This window comes from Protopterus annectens, chromosome 1.part0 (assembly GCF_019279795.1).
Source record: "Protopterus annectens isolate FY-2018-M chromosome 1.part0, PAN1.0, whole genome shotgun sequence".
NCBI classification, from domain to species: Eukaryota; Metazoa; Chordata; order Ceratodontiformes; family Protopteridae; genus Protopterus; species Protopterus annectens.
In genome coordinates, this window is record NC_056725.1 from 1,961,254,313 (window position 1) to 1,961,270,959 (window position 16,647).

Genomic DNA, 16,647 nt, shown 5'->3' on the forward strand with positions numbered 1-16,647 from the left:
ATCCTGAACTCAGCTGAAGTTTCTAGGCCCATGCCAATAGCTTTATCTAGTCTCTCAAGACATTCTCACATCCTATATAGTGCTCCTATTTACCTCACTGATAGCTTTATCTGGTCTTTTAAGACTGTCCCGTATCCCCTGTTGGGGTCCTATTTTTATGTCTTCTGTCAAGAAAGCATTTGTGCTTTCTATATTCATTATGTGATGCCATCAACAAAAGCAATGACGGCTGGGGATGGCTGGACCAATCCCTTTAGCACTCTGCATCTTGTTTTCATTCTTTTAACACTACACCCCACTTCTTTGCTACCATCTGTGCCATTTCCCCTTGGCAGATTCTTATCTGTTTGACCTTTTGTTTTCTACTCATTCCCTTCAGCTTGCTTACCAAGCTTCTGTGTAGTGCAAAATCAGAGTCCTTGCAGAAGTCTAACTCTAAGATTTCAGTCAGTTAACCGGTTGTATCCTATCTAGGTCTGCCATGACTCAGTCATAGAACTGGATTACATTTATTGGTAAGATCTACTGTCTGAATTCATGATGCAAAATATCTTAAAAACTGATTCCCCCAAAATGCTCCAAAAATCTGAACATTCTTTCCCTCAGTATTTTAATTGTTCTTTCCTACAATATCAGACTTGCCTCATAATAGCTCCTTAGGCTATTTTGGCATCCTCTTGTAGAGAGGCAATACATTTGACAATTTTCACTCGTGAACCGGCTAATTGTCAGAGATACATTGCTTATCTTTTTAGAGGCTCTGGCAATTTTCCAGCCAGATTCTTAATGATCATAGGGGTATTTCTTGTGGCCCCTTTTATCATCCCTTAGTGTAATTATCTTTTTCTTTGCACTTCTTCATAAATCATGTGGTCTCTCCATTTCCTACCTTCTCTTGCCTCCCTCTTTCCATCCTGTACAGTCTTTCTGTTTATTTATTTTATTTTACATTTGTTAACCAGGTTAGTCTATCTTTATCTAGCCCCTTCCTCCTAGCCTTTCTCCCCTCTCCTTCTTAGTTCCAACCCCCTCTTTTTCTATATAGTTTTTTAAACCTCCTCCAAGCTTTTTTTCAGCAGAGACCCGGGGAGAAAAGCTCCATAAAGGTACAAAATATAGCATTCAAGTATAAAGATTATACAGCATAGTATAACAAATAAAGTAAGCAATAAAAAGAAATAAACAAACTATTTACAGTCTTTGCATTACAGTCACAGCAGAGATAAAAACAACTATTTACAGTCTTAGCAATACAATCTTATTAAGCAGTAGTTTTAAATCAAGGCTTATAACTTATAGTAAAGAAGTAAGATGTGAAGATGGGTGCATGTAAGATGGAGGAGGTTTAGAAAACTATATAGAAAAAGAGGGGGTTGGAAGTAAGAAGAAGAGGGGAGAAAGGCTAGGAGGAGGGGGCTAGATAAGGATAGCAATTTAGAATAGGAAAGTAAGATTAGAAGAGAGACTGGAGCTAAATGAGCTGCAAATTACTACAGCACTCAATTTTCCTCACTTGTCTAGAGGAAAGCAGTTTTTAGTACTTAATAAATAAGCACCTATCCAGGTATGTCTAAGGGTCAGCTCTCAGTGATTTCTCCCGTCTACCTGATGAATCGGGGCATCTTGGGGCAATGCAGCAATTGCCTAATGTACACAGACAACCCTCTCCTCCTACCACCTAACACTACAACCTGTGAGAGATGCACTTATATAGCCAAACTGGAAGCAAAGCTCTCTTCACCCAAGACTGGACTAGACAGTCAAGAGGAGAAAGTAAACACTTGCACCACACCACACTCATCACATAGTCCCTCAAAACCTACACCACCAAAACAAAAACACAGAAACACAAAACACACACCTACATTCGCAGAGGCTCTCAATAAAAACCTGCCCAAGCATCAGGGACCTCCAAAGCAGAAACACAAACAAACTCCACCTCCCAACACAACCCAAATGACACATAGCCCACAAACTCGGTGTGCCACTCAACCACAGCCCATAAGGCATAACGTACCCAACACTCTAGTCATAGGTGACTCTACAGTCAGGCACACTGATGTTCCACTCACCAGGTTAAACAAGGAAAAAGTTACTGTCAGCTGCCTGGCAGGTGCCAGGATCCGGCACATAATGCACGCACTCAGGTCACTCCACAACAAGTACAAATATGACACTGTCATTTTCCATGTTGGTGTGCATGACCTGAGATGTACCTCCCTGGACTACATGAAAAGAGACATGGAGGAGCTCTCCAATCTTGTAGCCCAGGCAGGTATGACCCTAGCCCTGAGTAGCATCTTGCCATCACCCAGAATGATACCACAGTACAAGGACAAAATGATTAACTTCAAAAATTGGCTAAGCTTCTGATGTCATTCTAAGGGGATCCAGTATTTGTCTGCCTGGGACAACATTATTGACAGACCATGATGCTTTGCCAGAGATGGCCTGCACCTGTCGCCCTTGGGATTCTGGATACTGGCTAAGGCTCTTGCCACCCCTATAGTGCCTTTTTTAGGCAAGGCTCAAATGACAAATTCACCACCGTAACAGGTACAAGCAAGCAAAATCTGAGGGTAATTCTACTCAATGCCAGAAGTCTAAACCTCAAAATGCACTCACTCGAGGCACTCCTTAAAATGGAGAACATTGACATCTGTGCAGTGACAGAAACTTGGTTCAAAGCTCCAGAGAGCACCCCTGCATTATCAGGCTATAATTCATACCACACCTTTCGGACACCTAACCCGGAATGAAGCACTAAAGGTGGAGGCGTGTCCATATTCATTAAGGATATCCACACCTCCAGGCTAGTTGCACAGCATAATACATCCGAGATTATCCAAGTGCAACTAACTGTGGTCAAGACCGCAATCCAAATTGTAGCTTGCTACAGATCCCCCACCATGCCCCAGGATTCCCACTCCTCATTTCTTGATACACTGGAAAGTATTAGGGTACAACCCAATGCCCTAATAATGGGCGATTTCACCACCATTAACTGGGAAAACTACTCATGTACCAACTCTTTTGCTGAACGTTTTCTGGAATTCATAAATTCCAGTGCCTTGGATCAACTTATTCACACCCCCACCAGGGGCAGCAATATCCCAGACCTGGTCATTACCAACATGGGCAAAAGGTGTTCCAGACCAGAGGTCAATTCCTCGTTGGTCAGATCCGACCACAAGCTAATCACCCTAGACATCCACATCCCGTCCTCACCCCCAATTAGGGAAACCACCGTAAAAAACTTCTCCAAAGCCAACTTCACACTTCTTAAGACAGAAGTGGCAAACTTCATGACACCCATGCAGATGGACAATAGAGGTACGACTGCTGAATCCTACAAAAATGCACTTAATAAGCACTTACACGAGTGCATGGATCATGCTATCCTTAATAGAACCAAGATGCTATCCTCCAAAAAAAGGAAGCCAATCTGGTAGTCCTCTGCCATAAACAAACTCTACAACAGAAGAAAGAAACTGTTGCAAAAAAGAGTAAAATCCCATGACTGGAGGAACTCCCTGGTCAACCTCAGTAAGAAGCTGAGATCCCTCATAAAGTCCTCCAAAGCTAGTTATGAAAACAAAATTGCCACTGACTTTAAAGATAACCACAAAGCATTCTATAGCTATGTCAAGGATCTCAATGGCAACACTCAGATCTGCTCTGAGTTACAGCACAATGGCACTAAATATACAGAACCAACTGATATTGCCAACATCCTGGCAGATAGGTTCAGTGCTAACTTTACCCCCCTCTCACCCCCTAGAGGGCCCACTTCTATACCAGAAGAATGCAAAGTTCCTGTAATCACTGCTGCACAGGTAAACAACACACTCTCCAAAGCCAGGAACACAGCATCCATGGGACCTGACAGTATCCCAGACTGCGTTCTACATGAACTACAGAATGAACTGGCACCCTACCTAAGTACTGTGTTCAATCATAGCCTCACCTCAGGCTTTGTGCCCACTGAATGGCGCACCGTGACGGTTATCCCACTCCACAAAGGGGGAGCCACGACGGACCCCGAGAACTACCACCAAATTAGCCTGACGAGCCTGGTCTGCAAGGTCATGGAACGTATCATCATGGAACTTATAAACAAAGACATTGGTAATCTCCAAACTCTGGACCCTACCCAGTTCGGGTTTGTAAAAGGCAGATCATGTCTCCTAAACCTGATTGACTTCTTTGAAGCAGTCACCAAAGCCATAGATGAGGGTAAGGTGGTTCACACAGCTTTTCTAGATCTCATCAAGGTTTTCAACACCATCCCCCACTCTGGAATTATAGATAAGCTCACTAAACTTGGTATAAATCCCTATATCACAAGATGGGTTTGCCTACTGGCTCACGGACAGAACCCACACTGTGAAAGTAGCAGACTCCAATTCTGACTTCAGACCAGTGATAAGTGGAGTACCACAGGGTTCAGTCCTGGGTCCTCTCCTGTTTGGTATCTACTTCTCTGAAGTACAGACTAACTCAGAAGGTCTTTGGCTAACAAAGTTTGCAGATGACTGCAAACTAGGAGCCATAATCAAAACTCCTAATGATGTGAACATACTACAAAAGGGCATCACTGAGACAGATGCCTGGTGTCAAAGCCATGGCCTGAAGCTCAATGCCAAAAAGTGTATTGTCACCCCCTTTGGTAAAAACTCTGTACCCATGAACTCCCACATAAGTGGTAGTCTACTTAATGCTGAAAGTGTGGTAAGAATCCTTGGGACACAGGTGGACAGTAGTCTCTCCTTTGATAATCACATCGCCACAGTGGTCAGGAAATCCTTCTACATGGCTCACCTCATCACAAAAGGTTTCTCATCCAGAAAAAAAGAGGTCATTGTTTCTCTCTACTCATCACTCATTAGACCCATTATAGAGTACAATGTCCCTTTTGGTATATACCTCACAAGACATCTACAACAACTGGAAAGGCCACAGAAATACCTCACAAAGATGATTACTGGCCTCAAACAGATGCCCTATGCAGACTGTCTCAAAAAACTCCAGCTTTACTCCGTCACATATCGCCTACTCAGAGGCGATCTCTGCCTAACATACAAAGCTATGTCAAACCCAGAGCTGTTGGACATGCTCCACTTAAAGAAATCCCAAGCCCTCTGAGCTACACGCTCTAGGGACCTAAACCTTGTCACCACAATAAACAGAACATGCTGAAGGGATAGATTCCTGTCCCAGAGACTTCCCATACTCTGGAACAGACTACCTACCTATGTCAAACAGAGCTCCTCATTAGCACTCTTCAAGAAAAATCTTGATGATTGGATGGTAAATAGGAAATTCACCCCAGGGATCACTTCTGTGGCTCTGCTCGACAGGGGCACAGGAAAAAAAAATTTCTTGGGTGGCGAAAGCCAGGGTACCTTTTTGGCTAGGCTTAAATAGGCCCTAGGGCTAATAGCCTAGTACCTACCTATGAACCTATGAACCTATGGAGGTTAAGAGTAGAAAATTTGTGGAACTATAGGAGAGTGGGTAAGTAAAGTAGAAGAGTATGATAGCTAGAAGAGTGGGTAATGTGGATAAAATGAATATATTTTTTATAGTGGCTGAGTACAGTGGCAGTAACAATGATTTTTGAGGTGTTCCTTTAATGCTGATTTGAATAATTTTGTGTCGGTTTGGGACCGTACCTCTTGCGGTAGTTTATTCCAGGTCATAGATGGGTGATAGCTATACAGTTTACATCCAGTTTTGGATTTGGGTTAATAGATTTGGAGTAAGTTTTGGTTCTCTCCCTTTTTAGTGAAGTCAAGGTAAAACATATTTATTGTCCCTACTTGTTCTACTTCAGTTTGAATTTTCTACCCTTTTCAGTAGTATGCTCACCTCTTTTCTTTTGTTTTTCCTAGTACTAATGGCATTATTTGCTCAGGGCCAGTGTTAGCATTTAGGGACCCCCAGCAAATGTCAAGTTGGGGGTTTCTGGACACTTCCAGTCTAAGTATAACATTGTCACTGCCACCCCTCTTAAGCAACCCTTTATTTCATGCTGCAAACTTTTAGGAGAAGTAACCATAGACTGACCTGTAGCAGTTATGCTCTTATATTACAACAGGCCTATGTACCACACTACGTTAGCCCATTTCACAAAGGGACATTTAAAGTTTCTGGCATTTATTTTATTTATTTATTTATTAATTTGCAATTTGATTACCGGGGAAGTCCACTGGGCCGAATTGTCCCATTTTCAGTGGAGGCCCGGGGAGAAAAGCTCCAAGATGCATTATACAATTTAGATACAAATGATAGTTAATACTAAAGATCTTATGTAGAATAGTTACTCATAAATGCATTCACTATCATGCATAGTTAAATTAATTCATTAAGCTTCAAGATAGGGATCACACAGTTTCATTTGAGGAAAATAGATATGGGTTAGGTGTGGAAACAGTTTACATACAAACCTTTTAAGAAAATGTAAATACTCTTTACATACACGCATCAACAGTAGAATGCTATTTACAATATTTACAAGGTTGGGCTGTGTGAGGGTAGCTGTAGGAGGTGAGAGCTTAGAGAGAAGCTATAGAAATTGTTGAGAGCTTAGATAGGCTCATCGGAACATAAGTATGAGAATTGTAGAGCTTGGGAACCAGAGCGAGAACCCCCTTTGTTTAGTTGTTTAGTTGCAACAATGGTACAACAACTCTATGTAGAGGTCTGGACTTGAGTGAAATGGTGCCCTAGACACTGCCCACTGTTTCAGCCACATCCACCCATGCATAAACATCTTCCAGTCCTCCCCTCTGTTTTCCCCATCTTGGGCTCCCCATACCATGCACATTACTTTTCTTCTTCCTTTTCTCACATTTTGTCTTACTCTTCAGCTTTTTCAAGAAACCATAGCTTTCTATACGCTGTGAAGTGTATTTTAAAGATTTGTTTTCTTTTTCACAACCTTTTCATCCATTGATGGCTTGAACAGAAATGATAATAATCCAAATAACAATGAGTACCACAGGAAAATGTACGCTTCTGAGCAGAAAGCACAGAAATAAAATCATAAAAAATAAAGGAAGCTGCTCAGGTGCAAAACCATGCAGAAAATAGCAAGCAGCATACGAGTCTCTTCAGACCAAAGTCATATAAATCACACCAAACAGCATATGACAAGTCTCTTCAGACCAGGAATATAAGAATAATCAAATAGGTGTATTGTAATACTATTTGATTGTTCACTTTAAATGTATATGCTTTTAATTATGATGTCATCATTAGGCTTAATTAGTAATTGAAGGTGTACTTGAAGGTATATAAGGTGTGTCTTGAACTGCTTTATACTCTTATGGTTTGAAGAAGCCACTTTGGCGAAAGCGCTTACCAGATATCTGCTAATAAAAGATTTGGTTTTAAAGAAGTTAACAGCATTTTGCTTCATTGGATTGGATTATTCTTATATTCCTGGTCTGAAGAGACTTGTCGTATGCTGTTTGGTGTGATTTATATGACTTTGGTCTGAAGAGACTCATTGTATGCTGCTTGCTATTTTCTGCATGGTTTTGCACCTGAGCAGTTTCCTTTATTTTTTATGATTGAACAGAAATTATGATTAAGAGAAAAAATTCTGTGTTGCTGTTCAGCTTTAGCTTTCCTTGCATCCTTTCAACACATCTTTTCTGATCAAGACTAAACAACAAAGTTACAACATGCTCCTCACTCACATTCTCTTGCACTCTAGTCTTACTTTACTTAAACATATTACCTCCTATCACCAAACAAAACCAATGTCAGCTCCTCACCATATCACAACTACTGCACACACTACAAAATCTACTTAATTCAAATACTGCATATACCCAGTTATCTTTCACATAGCAACCTATCACCACATAGTATTAAACCCCCCACCATGCCAGCATTCAAATAAACTATCCTTACTGTATGAAGTACTTCACCAAAATCATCAAAATAGTTGTACACGTTGCATCCAGGCTGTCACTCAGCAGAGGCATGCACCCAAACCCCAGCCCTGCTAATCCTCCTATCAACTTCCTCAAGTCAAATGCACCCCACAACCTACCTTACATTTACAGAGATGCTACTGATTTGGTAGTACTAAACATTAATATTAGAAGTATATCAAACAAAGTCCATGACCTCCATGCTAATCTTTCCTTCTACTAACCAGATGTAGGATTTCTAACTAAAACATAACTAAAACCTGATGTAACTTTGATGTAATAAATGGCTGGTGTATCTTTTGGCAGTGTCGTGGATTTTTTTCTTATTAGTTGGTGATTTTGGCTGTGGAAGCATTCATAACTAAAATCTGACATCTCTAATAAAGAAAATACTGTCCTTAGCGGGTCTATATTATAAGATCGAAACTTTAGTTAATCGAATAACTAAAGATCAATCTTCTAATATCAAAACCTGAAAATCTCAAATGGCTGATTTAACCCAGGAAAACACTTCCCTTGGCTGCATGAAAAAAAAAAAACTTTAAATCCCAAATCAGGTGGGGAGCTTCACACACCCTCCCTAACTAAATATACCAATTCCGAGATCACTCCAAATTGGAGAAAAAGGCATAATCCACATAACAGCCAAGGGAAGTGTTTCCCTGGGTTAAATCGGCCATTCAAGATTTTTAGGTTTCGATATTACAAGATCGATCTTCAGTTATTCGATTAACTAAAGGTTCAGTCTTGTAATATAGATCCTCCCTGGCTATAATTTACTACACAAAGACTGAATAAACAAAAAGGGAGGAGGAGTTGCAATATTATTTAAAGACCAACTAAATATCACATTAGACATACCAACTCCAGCCCTAGGTGCCACCAAAATTTTACTTACTAACCTAAAAATTAACACTAGAAAAACTATCAGTATAATTGGATGCTATTTCCTACCTGCTAATAATATATCCACCCTTGAGAACTTACTCAAATAGGCGTCAGAGACACTCCTTCAAGAAACCATTATTCTAGGAGATTTCAACATTGACTGGACACCGTGTAACTCAACTACACCCACTACTCATATCAACGTCCACGGATTCACTCAGCTAATCCAATCTCCTACTAGAGCTGACAAATCAGCAAACAGTCTATCCTAGACTGGATACTGGCAAACAAACCATCTCAGATAAGTAAATCTGGTTGCCTATCTGACAGCCTGAGTGACCACTTGCCTACCTATATAATTAGACACTGCCCAACTCTAGAAAAACCTACCACCTTTCAACAAATACATAACAAAAATAATTTCATCCCATTTAACTTCACCTCAGCACTAAAAGCTTGTAATTGGAATCCCATCAAGGAACTCAACCTTAATGAACATGTTAGGTACTTCAGCTCTACATTCTTAAACATACTAAATCCCATTATCCACCTAGAATCATTAGAATTAAGCCTAACAATGCACCCTGGTTGAGCAAAGAAACCAGATCTATGCTTCAGGCAAGAGATAAAGCTTGGTCCAACTGGCACAAAGCAAAAACAATAAACTCAAAACAAACATATCTAGAACTCAGAAACAAAACAAAAAAAAATGATCTGAACTGACAATCAAGATTAACTACTATCATACAATACAAATGAAACATCAGCATAATCCTAGAAAGTTTTGGACAGCAATTAATAATTTTCTTCAACCAGGAAGATCTAAGACTCCTTCCCCTACTACTACAGACAACCCAGCTGATACTGCCATTCAATTTAACAAATTCTTTACTGAATCCATACTTACACTAGCAAACTTTCAAAGCTCCCCTGACCCCAGTGACAAACAGAAACATCTTATTAATAAAAACAACTTTACCTGTCTCTGTAAACTCAATTAAATGATTACTCAAAAAGCAAAAACCAACCACACTGGCTACAGATGAACTCCCAGCTGAATTTTTAAAAAATTGCCATTAACGTAATAGCATATCCAGTAACCATCCTTATTACCCACTCCATCTCCGAAAAACTAGTCCTTGACCTCTGGAAGGTCTCCCATATTATTCCCCTCCATAAAGAGGTCAACTCAAAAGAGCTAACAAATTACCAACCCATAGCTATACTGTCTCCCATCCCAAAAATACTGGAAAGGTATACTAGAAATTATGGAACACCTCAACACACAAAAACTGCTCACTAATTTTCAACATGGATTCAGGCGACACCATAGCACAACCACTACAAGTTTATTAAAGCTCTGTCAGAACTAAATCTTAGCCATTCCACTATCGCTTGGTTTCATAGTTACCTAACAGGAAGACAGCAGGTAGTTAAATGGTACCAGGAAATATCACCGCTGCTCCCAGTAACATTAGGGGTTCCACAAGGCTCCATGCTCGGACCACTGTTATTTACTGTATTCACCAATAACCTTTACACTGCTACTCTCCACTCCTCAGTCATCCAGTATGCGGATGACTCTACATTAGTCTGTGCCTCCTCTTCCCTCCAGGAACTACACCACCAAACTGAAGCTTCCTTTCTCTCTGTAGAATCTTGGCTCACTGACCACCAACTAATACTCAACCCAAACAAAACAAAATTTATCATCTTCCAACCTACACAACATACCAATCCTGACCTCTCATTTAACATCATATCCAATAACAAAACTATCATAGCTCCCGTTACCCACACAAAGCTCCTTGGGGTTGTGATAGATTGTAACATGAAATTCAGTATCCATATCTCTCTCACAATAAAGAAAGTTCATAAAAAGCTAGGTACTCCATATAGAAAAAAAACATTCTTAGCAAACACTTCCAGGGCCACTATTGTACACACACATCCCATCTCTATACTACTATATATCTCTCCAATCCTGACCAGCCTTAGAAAATCTGACTTAGCCAAACTAAAAGACTGCTATAACAAAATCGCAAAATTCGCTATCAACAGTTCTTACAGATCACACCACTGTCTGGCTCTCAAACAGCTCAATTGGCTTGAACTTCATCACCTAGTTCTGTATAATCAACTTACCCTATCACATAAAATTTTATATGAGCCCGAGAAAACCGCTAATGTACAAGACCTGATAATTCCATATACCTGTAGCAAAAACCTCTGCTCCACTAACAAACAACTTCTCAATGTAACTAAAGATAATAATACTGCAGGTTCATCCCTGTACTCCAATACAACAGCCAAACAATAGAATAAACACCCCCCCCTCATCATGTCTATAGCCCCCATACATGAATTTCAAAAGGCCTTAAAAACACATTTTTTGAACTCATGGCTCTGCAACTGCAATAGTCCAGTTTAATTCTAGGACCCCTCCCATCTCTCACTCTAGCTCCTAATTTCAGTACTTATCATTCAGACCTTCATCCCATCCTTCTTCTCTCTTTATATCTTATAACTATACCTACCTGTACCTTATCCTTGCTTTACTTATTGATAGCTGCTAAAATATAACACCTACTTTGTTGAAACTAATATCTAAAATTGTTTGCTGCTATTATATCATTTATGTCATGTGTTAAATAATACTAGTCATTAATGTGCTGAACTGTGTGAATTCAAATTGAAGACTATTATTGTGTGTGTAAATGCTATTTGTGGAGCTTATCTCCCTGGGCCTCTGCTGAAAAAGGACCATGTCCAGTCTGACTTTCCCAGTAACCAAATGTAAAATAAATAAAAAGACAGCACAGTAATAACCATTTAGGAAATAACTCAGTTAAGTTGGTGCCCCAGAAGCCATAAGGATTACAGATGCTCTGGGATGCATTTTTAGAGCATTTTCTAAACATTCTAATCCAAAGGTGGCCTAACCAAAATCATGAGCAAGAAAAGAATGTCAGTCTTATTTTTTTTTTCTTTCAAGGAAGACATAAGTTGTGCCAAAGGCTTAATGTTCAAAGCTGACAAAATAGTATCTCATGATAAACTAACAAGCCAATTGTTGTGTGGATGCACAGGTCCTATCTGGAAATACTGCCTGCCTCTCTAACCCCCCCAAAAAGACAGTTACTACCCATGCATCCCTGTAGTGTTAGAATGTAATTAAAGCAGAGGTTCAAATGGCCACAATCATGTATTTCAAGTGACTGCTGACGTGCATATACATATCATGCCTCCTCACTACTCACCCCAATCCTCAAAGGCTGCCACCTGTATACGTGCCTGATGTGTGATTTTGAGGAAAGTGAAAAAAAGTGATGATTACAGTAATGTTTTCTAATTTGTTGTTCGTAGACAGTATACTGCTCTTACACAAGTTATAGTAACTGTCTTTGTACACCTCTGAGGTCTGTCAGAAAAGTAAAAGAAACAATGACCACGCTGGCCTCAGCCCAAACACAAGCTATAATGACCCCCTCTGCACATATCTGAGGTTTGACTGTAATGAAAATTGAAAATGTAATAACCACACACACTCCCATAACGTACATCAGTGTTCTGTATGCACATTTGAGCAGGGCTTGTTTTAGAATGCGAACGATTCTGAGCAGAGACCATTATTAGCTTTATCCTAACAACAGGGTCATATCACAGCATTGTTCAGGTTAAAGAGTGTAATCAGAAAAAATGATGCATTTTTTTTCCTCATTTTTCCCCAGCCAGCAACAGCTTTTGTATGGCCCCAACACAATCAAGGATGATTAAGGAAGTCCCCATGCATTCATTTATACAGTCTGAGGAGTGGGGGTCACCAGACTCCTAGAACATCTAAGTGTCTGAATGTTATGTGATATATTTTATGCCTTTCTTTTGAACTATAATTACTTATTAGCTGCATTTTCTACTGATACCCAGAAGAATAATGCATGTGTCTTGGCATTATAGAGTGTGTGCATAGATAAAAAAATCAGTGATATTTGACACACACGCACACACACACACACACACACACACACACACACACACACACACACACACACACACACACACACACACACACATACACACACACGCACGCACACACACACACACACACACACACACACACACACACACACACACACACACACACATGCACACCATCACAATTCTAGTTTTGTACTCATTTCAGCAAATAGCAATACATTCTGCAACATTGGTGCTGCCACACGAGATCAGTGACTGCTGTCTAGCAGTCGACAAAGAGTAGCCGGAGTAAGTCACTTTTATTTACCTCATTGAGGAATAATGCAAACCTATCACTATCCCTTATTTCACAAACCTTCCCTGATTTTGCTCATAATTTTGCTCCATCCTTCATAAAAAGTTTGACTTGCTGGTAAATCATTCAGGATTACACAGTCAATAAATGCTGACATCAGAATTGTATACTTGTTATTGTACAAAGAAATGCATGTTGATGTAAAAACTGTTATTCTGTTAAATTTTTAAGTGACTTAGAGTAATAGTTAAAATGTGTTCCTAATTTTGAGCCTTTATTCTGCTGTTATTTTTAGCATTGTGTTGAATTCTTCAACAAAGATGCTGAGAGTTATAGTATCTGGTGTTCTGCCAGTATTTATAAAACTCTCTGAAAGAGAAAACCATCCCTGTAGATCAGAAGCATCAGCTCTTCTTAAACTACAAGGTTTGCACTGAGATCAGCCACTGCAGGCTGCTTAGCTGTCTAGTGCTTACCTGCTCACCAACTTTATCCTAACAGGGTCACATCACAGCCCTGGTTAGGTTAAAGAGTGTAATCAAAAAATTAATAATTTTTCCCTTCATTTTTCTCAACCAGCAGTAGCAGCTTTTGTGGGCCCCCATCACAGTCAAAGATTTTTTTTTTTTTGGGGGGGGGGGGGGTCCTGCAGCTACAGGTATTGCAGGTACCTAAAGCTGGTTATGTTGTTAGTTTTAGTGGAGAGATGTCCACCAGCATGGTTTAACTAAGTCAGGGCCACTATGTCAGTGGTAAAATATTTAATGGAATTGTGAAACCTGTTACTTGATAAAGCACTGGGTGGCCATGGTGGTGCAGCAGTTAGCATTACCGCCTCACAGCAAGATGTTCTCTGGTTTGATTCTCGGCTGGGGTGCCTTCTGTGTGGAGTCTGCATGTCCTCCCTCTGGTCGTGTGGGTTTCCTCTGGGTGCTCTGGTTTCCTCCCAAAGACATGCAGTAGGTGGATTGGACACTCTAAATTGGCCCTAGGTGTGAGTGTGTGTGTGCCTTCTGTGGAAGGTTGGGCGCCGGGCTGGCAACTCAACACTGTAAAACTCCACTGCCGATCATGAGCGGACAGATGATCTGCTGTGGCAACTCCTAACCGGGAAAAGCCAAAAGAAGAAGAAGTTACTTGATAAAACACTGTTCCTATAATCAGAGATTTTTTGAATTTTAAAGGAGATATAAATAAGAGTTATTACCCACCTGGTTTAGTATACAAGGTTGCTGTGCTAGCATTTGGTGGTTTGGCAGAAGTTACAAAATATCTTGATAAGATAACCTGCTGTGGTTACAGAGGGCCTTCAGTAACCACAGGGTTCACTGGTGCCGAAAGCTGGCTATGTTTTTTGCTGTAGAACCGTTTCTTATGGATCGACTATTTTGGTGAATATACTGTACCAGAGCAATTTCTGTGTTATAAACTCATGGACACACATGCAAAAATACATGTATGTTTTATAAACTCTAATGTGATAATCTGTTTTAGAATAGTGGTAAGTATACCAGCAAAAAGATTCTTAAATATATGAATGATAGCTACAAAATTCTTCTAATCAAAATTGCATTGGAATGGAAGTTTTGAAGCTTAGTTATCTTTCTGAATTTAAATAATAGCACAAGATTATATATAATGCATCTATTATGACTGTCACAGTTGTTGAAATAAAATTATAGAGAGAGGTATTATAAAGGATCTGCATTTTTCTGACACTTCACTAACTGGTTATGCTGAGCAAAATATCTGCTGTGACCACGTGAGGCTTGGCTCGGTATTGTGTCATATGAAACGTAGATAGCAAGCCAGGCTGAGCCAGCAAATCTAATGCCTGAGATCAGGTTGAGCCAATTCTTGACACCCACTTTTCCATAGCTTAAACATTCTACAGACGTTATGCACAGTACTTTTTCTCCAGTCAATTTAAAGACAAAGTCGTATGTCAGATCTGATGTAATATAATGAAAAAATATAACACAGTAAAGAGGAAACCAACAATATGCCAACTGTTGCTTATCACATGCAATGATTAATAACATTTGGACTATTTTTCATAGCTTCCAGCTGAAATAGTCACAGAAGAAGAACTGCCTCCTCACCCTCAGAAGAATCCTGCACCTGTACCACATTGGAAGAGAAAGCTTCAAAGTCACAATGAGCTGAACGATCACGACATACAAGAGGCTGTAAAAGCTGACATTGTCCAACATATTACCATTCACCAGAAAGAAGGAATGTCAAATAATAATGACTATTCTGTAAATAATGCAAATACCCTACATCCTTTTGAAACAGATTCAAGTCTCCCTTTACCTAGTTCTCTAACATCATTTGTCAGTGAAGTACAACATCAGTCTGGATTAGATAACGTGAGGACACACAGTGGAATAGAAAAGGTATGTATTAATGAATTGTATTTTCCTCTGAAATCAGTGCAGGGAATCAAATTATGGGCATATTAATTATATGCCTATATAACATATGATGTTCTGTAATCCTGTCTCCCCTTCATTCTTACATATGGGTTCGGAGCCGATCCTCGGCTCCAACACAGCTGATTACAAAGCTTGAAGTTTCTCAGTTGGCTCGTGGCAAGGTAGGTATCCCATAGTGCACTAGTAAGAATCCCCAGATCTCGTTTGCCACGTCTACGAGTTCAGACGTGCTGTCTTCCTTGGCTGTGGCTAAGTTGAAATTTCTTCATTATTCAGTTTCTATAGTGATTGTTTTTTGATAATATTAGTAATTTACTATACATAGCGTAACTGTTGTTATTCTAGTAGAAAACTAGCATGTTTTTTGAATTTTTGGAAATTTTTGTTGAAAACTTGTTGGCCGTCACTTCCACAGGCCCTTTTCTTTCTGAATGGTATCCCTTCTTCTGTGTGCTAGTTTTTTGCTAAATTTTTCTCTCTTAGGCGTAGGTCCATGTTTTGGTTAAGATCTATTCTAGCTTTTTGTTTGACTAGAATAAGTAGTTTAAAATTAATAGCTGTGTGCAGTGTTTTTTTATTAACTCTTATTAGCTAGAAATATTTAGAGTATTTGTTGAATTTATTGCAATTGTTGTTGCAAATTGTTGACGTCGCTAACTCCTCTTTTTAGGGCTAGGCCCATTTAAGTTAGATGACCTAGTCCTCTATTGCCTTCTCTCTAGTGTGTTGTTTCCTCAGCAGGGCTAGGCCTGTTTAAGTTAAAGGACCTAGTCCTCTGTTTTTGCTCATCCTTGTGTGTTGTTCTTGAGCAGGGCTAGTCCCGTTTAAGTTAGAGGACCTAGTCCTCCGTTGTTTTTTCTTTGTCTACAGTGCTTCTTAGCAGGGCTAGGCCTATTTAAGTTAGAGGACCTGTCTTCTCTTCCTGCTTTTCCCTCTTGTGATGGCTTTTTGTGACAATATGTCTAAGGAATCAAAGGATCATAAAACTTTGGGTTTTAAAAAGTGTCTCAAATGTTCTCAAAAAATGTCCCTGACTGACGGACATAGTATTTGTGTTTACTGCCTGGGAGCCATACATCTTCAGGAGACATGTTCCTTTTGC

The 16,647-nt window shown here is 39.8% G+C and overlaps 1 protein-coding gene across 1 annotated transcript in view; it reads left to right on the forward strand.

Moving 5' to 3' along the window:
* The window catches only part of DCDC2C (doublecortin domain containing 2C), a 2,319,258-nt gene extending 2,303,224 nt beyond the window's left edge, over positions 1-16,034 (forward strand). The window contains exons 11-12 of the mRNA XM_044077304.1: positions 15,168-15,506; positions 16,029-16,034. Of these exons, the coding sequence (XP_043933239.1) occupies positions 15,168-15,506; positions 16,029-16,034 (345 nt within the window). The remainder of the gene's footprint in view (positions 1-15,167; positions 15,507-16,028) is intronic.
* The last annotated feature ends 613 nt before the right edge of the window (positions 16,035-16,647 follow it).